The 5,075-nt window shown below is 37.4% G+C and overlaps 1 protein-coding gene across 1 annotated transcript; it reads left to right on the top strand.

The window, feature by feature from the left end:
• Positions 1-301: 301 nt before the first annotated feature.
• On the top strand, positions 302-4,844 carry LOC141606812 (uncharacterized). The gene is made up of 10 exons (XM_074426140.1): positions 302-522; positions 1,180-1,441; positions 1,568-1,772; positions 1,849-1,939; positions 2,019-2,161; positions 2,857-3,100; positions 3,188-3,292; positions 3,399-3,581; positions 3,671-3,875; positions 4,172-4,844. Exons 2-10 carry the CDS (start codon positions 1,180-1,182, stop codon positions 4,657-4,659), a joined length of 1,926 nt encoding a protein of 641 aa, XP_074282241.1. The 5' UTR covers positions 302-522; the 3' UTR covers positions 4,660-4,844.
• The last annotated feature ends 231 nt before the right edge of the window (positions 4,845-5,075 follow it).

The following is a 5,075-nucleotide window of genomic DNA, read 5'->3' as shown; positions in this document are numbered from 1 at the left end:
TGCTAAATACTCTCTCCTATTTCGGATAACTGTCTCATTGTTGAAATGACACAAGAATTAAGAAAGTGAGTGAATAGACGGAAATGGACAATGAAAAGTACTAATAGGATGAGTTAAGGGTTGACTGAGTTGTAAATAATGAAAAATAATAAGGGTAGTATAATCATTATGTAAGAAAACCCATTACTAAAAATGGACAATGAGACAGTTAAGTGAATAGACAAAAATGAATAACGGGACCGTTATCCGGAATAGGTGGGAGTATGAGATTATCAACCAATGCTCACATTTCGGTCGTGGTGGAGCTCAAAATCATGATCATCTAATCTTTTTGGGAATTCTAAATGAAAAGAAAAATACAAAGACAAGAATGGAAAAGAAATAATCCTAGTCACATGATAAGAGCCATCACATTTTATATAAATAGGCCATGCCCTCCCTTCTAACACACAACTCATTGCTCACTACCATTTGGATCTTTTCTACTTGTATTCTTCCAACTTCTCTTTAAGTCATCTCTTTGTAAGTTCTTCATTACATACATTCCCATTTTATCATTGTTAATTAGCTACCACATTTAAGTATTAGTAATGCTAGTTATTGTGCATTTGTGCACGAAATTTGAATAGGACCATCTTACAATAAAAAGTCTGCCGAGGATGAGTTTTCAATATAAGTGAGTTTTCAACCATTTTGAAAACTCACTCGAAGACCTTACAAACGAACTCATTTAATCGCAGAGTCTTTTTACCGGCGTAGATCTACTAATACACAGACCTCAACTATGGTTATATGCATGCATGTGATGCCATTTAATTCTTTTCTTCATTACATTTTTTATTAAAGTTCTTTCATGTGGGTAGATAGATGTAAGTGTCTAACCTTTTGATAATATAAGTTCCCATTTCTTTGAAGTTGAATGTTCTTTAAGCATATGAGTATTATTCTTGATCCTTTACTTGATAATGTGGGTACATACATACCACTACTGAAAAGTCAACTTTGCAACCCGGCCTCCACAAATTTTTCTAAACTACTCATTTTGTTCTCATTTGATCATATTGTCTAATATACTCTCTTGGTTTCAATTATCTGTAAACAAACAAATGAGTCCTAGCATTATTAAAGCTTAACATTGTTGGTTTGTGAAGTGTTAATTTAGTTGTTTATATTTGTTAGATGAAGGGAACAAGAATAATGAAGCAAAAAATGGGTACAAATAATAATCCGATTTTATGGGTGACAATAATAATGTTGTCAACATGTTTATGTGCACCAATCACAAATGCAAAGTATATCAAGTACAAAGATCCTAGACAAGCATTGAATACTCGAATTAGTGATCTAATGGGTCGTATGACACTTGAAGAAAAGATCGGTCAAATGACTCAAATCGAAAGGAGTGTCGCTTCAACCAAAGTCATGAACAAGTACTTCATAGGTAATAATAATAATACATACTCACAAAATGACATTGTGTTCAATTTGTAATACAGTATTGTTTTGAGATAAAGCTAATGCTAATAATGTGGATGACTGAGTGGTGTGTGTGTGTATGTTTAATTAGGCAGTGTGTTAAGTGGAGGAGGCAGTGTTCCTGCAAAAAAGGCATCCCCTGAGACATGGATCAAGATGGTGAACCAGTTCCAAAGCGGGTCACTATCGACACGACTTGGGATTCCTATGATTTATGGGATTGATGCTGTTCATGGTCACAACAACGTCTACAAAGCCACTATTTTCCCTCACAATGTGGGATTAGGAGCCACTAGGTAATTCATTCATTCATTCTTTGAATGAAAACCTCACATTTTTAAGATTGAAATAACAATTTGTATGTTGGTGTAGAGACCCACAACTAGTGAAGAGAATTGGAGCAGCAACGGCGTTAGAAGTGAGAGCCACCGGAATTCCTTATGTATTTGCTCCTTGCATCGCGGTATGTCCCCAAATTCTTTTCTGAATTGACGACGTCATCATCAGGTCATGACACTCAGTCCTGTGTGTTTATAAAACAGGTTTGTCGGGATCCGAGATGGGGAAGGTGTTATGAAAGTTACAGTGAAGACCCCAAAATAGTGCAGGAAATGACTCAAATAATCCCAGGGTTACAGGGTGACCTCCCACATAACGCAAAGGGTGTTCCTTTTGTTGGTGGACAGTAAGTGCTCGGGTTATTCATGGACCATTACCATTTAGTAATAAAAGTAAAACTCGCTAATCCGCCTATTAGGATTTAGGAAGCTAGAAAATTCACAATAGATGTTGGAAATCTCTCGGTTACAACAAGTCAACAATAGACCTGATCCATATCTAAAGCAAACCAACGTTGAATAATAATAATAATAATAATCACAAAACATGGATTGATTGCACCGACACCCTCTCTATCTATAATCATGTTGGGAAATCTTGCCTGTAGTAGTGTAGTGTGGAGTGTGGATTACTTATTACTTATTAGATCTGGTCTCACAATTCGCTGCATCCATCCACAGGTACATGGACCACCACCACTATGCCACTACCCACTAACTTAGCATGCTCATTGCCAAATATTATCTTTCCACACCCTATTACTTATTAGATCTGGTCTCACAATTCCGCATGTTAAGCATTACCTTAAGATCTGAGCATTAAATCTTCTAATCTTATTATTATTATTATTATTATTATTATAAGTATACATATCTGTGTACAGTAATTTATTTAGCAATAAATATACTCACTCCTACTCCGTATTTTATATCTTCAAGTTGATAGATAATTAAGAAACAAATAATTAAACCGTGGATTTCAGCAGCTTAAGTGGGTTGGGTGGTTACTGTCAGTGTTGACTTTTGACTTTCCTGGTTTCAGGAGCAAGGTTGCAGCTTGTGCTAAACATTATGTGGGTGATGGTGGTACAACCAAAGGAATCAATGAAAACAACACAGTCATAGACTATCATGGCTTGCTCAGCATTCACATGCCTGGTTACTATAATGCCATTATCAACGGTGTCTCCACTATCATGGTCTCCTACTCCAGCTGGAACGGCCTTAAAATGCATGCTAATTACAATCTTATCACGGGTTTTCTCAAAAACAAATTGAAATTCAGGGTAACATTCTAATCATATTCACCACTAAATTTCTAGTCTTGGAGTTGAACGCATTTTAAAACAAATTGTGTAATTCTACTTTGGCAGGGATTTGTCATCTCAGACTGGCAAGGCATTGACAGGATTACTTCCCCTGCTCATGCTAACTATTCCTACTCCGTTCATGCCGGTATACATGCTGGTATCGACATGGTTAGTAATGTATCTTACATTTATGCCAATTTGCTTCCTTTTTCAATAACAGTTTCAAAGCCCAAGAATATAGTAAATATATGACTAATATTATGCTACATTGCAGATCATGGTTCCTTACAACTATACAGAATTCATTGATGAACTCACCTTGCAAGTGAAGAAAAATCTCATTCCAATGACCAGAATTGATGATGCAGTCAGAAGGATTTTACGCGTCAAATTTCAGATGGGTTTGTTTGAGCATCCATTAGCCGATACAAGTCTGATCCACCAACTCGGAAGTCAGGTAAGTCAATCAAGTTTAAACACAAGACACATCCTGTAATAAAAATTTCAGAGTTATAAACTAGTCAGTGTTTGCCATAAATGAAACAGGAGCACAGAGAACTAGCAAGGGAAGCAGTGAGGAAATCACTGGTGCTACTGAAAAATGGCAAGAGTCCATATAAGCCAATGCTGCCCCTTTCTAAGAAAGCACCCAAGATACTTGTGGCCGGAAGTCATGCCGACAATCTTGGCTACCAGTGTGGTGGGTGGACGATCGAGTGGCAAGGACTCAGTGGCAACGACCTCACTCAAGGTAATCATCATACGCTGGTACCACTTTTCGATGGACTGTAGTTCATTTGTGCCTTTGTGGTCCTCTAATCTTTTCTTCAAAATCGTTTTCAGAAAAATACTCCTAGATTATCAATCACTAGAGCTTGTTATTTAGGTTTGAATATTTCTAGTTCCACTTTACTATTGAACATGGTTGGGTCGAGCTATATAGTTGGTCGGTTTAAATTCTATATAGTTAGTTGCCAGGTCGAGTTGTTCTTCCATTTTGTATCTTACTAGCATGAGAAATCACTAACAAATTTGGTCATCTTCCAGGAACAACAATCCTCACAGCAATCAAGAAAACAGTTGACCCAAAAACAAATGTAGTCTACAAAGCGAATCCAAACCAAAAATACATCAAATCCAACAAGTTCTCCTACGCCATAGTTGTAGTAGGTGAACCCTCATACGCGGAAACACAAGGCGACAGCTTAAACTTAACAATTGCCAGCCCGGGATACAACACCATAAAAAACGTATGTGGGTCCGTCAAGTGTGTAGTGGTTGTGGTCTCAGGTCGGCCTGTGGTAATCGAGCCCTATGTGAGCAAGATGGATGCCCTTGTAGCGGCCTGGCTACCGGGAACAGAGGGACAGGGTGTGGCTGATGTTCTGTTTGGTGATTATGGGTTCACTGGGAAACTATCCAGGACTTGGTTCAAATCTGTTGATCAGTTGCCTATGAATGTGGGTGACCGGCATTACGACCCGTTGTTCCCATTCGGGTTTGGACTTACTACCAAGCCTACGAAGGGTTACTAGGATTTATATTAGATTGTTATACCTCGTTGTTGAAAGAATAAATTAATCCCCGAAATGGGTGTTTTTTCATTAAAGATATGAACTTTGCAGATGTTCATATAGAGGACTTCCATTCATGTTGACTGATAACTAAAGAGTGAATTTACATTGGCAAAATCTTACTATATGATATGAGCTTTTTTTCATTCGACTTATTGTGGATAACAAGAGGGTTGTGTTTGGATTCGTTTCGCAATTATACTAGTGTAAAATTGCCTTACCCAAGATTAACTTTTATCTCGAGACTTGTGCAAATCAAGAGTTTAAGTCTTTAAGACTGAAAATAAAAGCCAAACCTAGATCTTTTTATTTATGGTAAATCCAAAAGGGTATGAGTTTGGTATTTGGTCAAGGTTATGGTAGAGTAGGGCTGGAAC

The sequence above is a fragment of the Silene latifolia genome, chromosome 1 (assembly GCF_048544455.1).
Source record: "Silene latifolia isolate original U9 population chromosome 1, ASM4854445v1, whole genome shotgun sequence".
NCBI classification, from domain to species: domain Eukaryota; kingdom Viridiplantae; phylum Streptophyta; class Magnoliopsida; order Caryophyllales; family Caryophyllaceae; genus Silene; species Silene latifolia.
This window is presented reverse-complemented; position numbering and strand designations above follow the sequence as displayed.

Excerpts from the sequence above, each read along its gene's own strand:
- LOC141606812 (XM_074426140.1), top strand. The coding sequence starts at position 1,180 with ATGAAGGGAACAAGAATAATGAAGCAAAAAATGGGTACAAATAATAAT. Across the intron at positions 3,582-3,670 it reads TCCACCAACTCGGAAGTCAG|GAGCACAGAGAACTAGCAAG; the intron begins GTAAGTCAATCA and ends TAAATGAAACAG. Across the intron at positions 3,876-4,171 it reads TGGCAACGACCTCACTCAAG|GAACAACAATCCTCACAGCA; the intron begins GTAATCATCATA and ends GTCATCTTCCAG.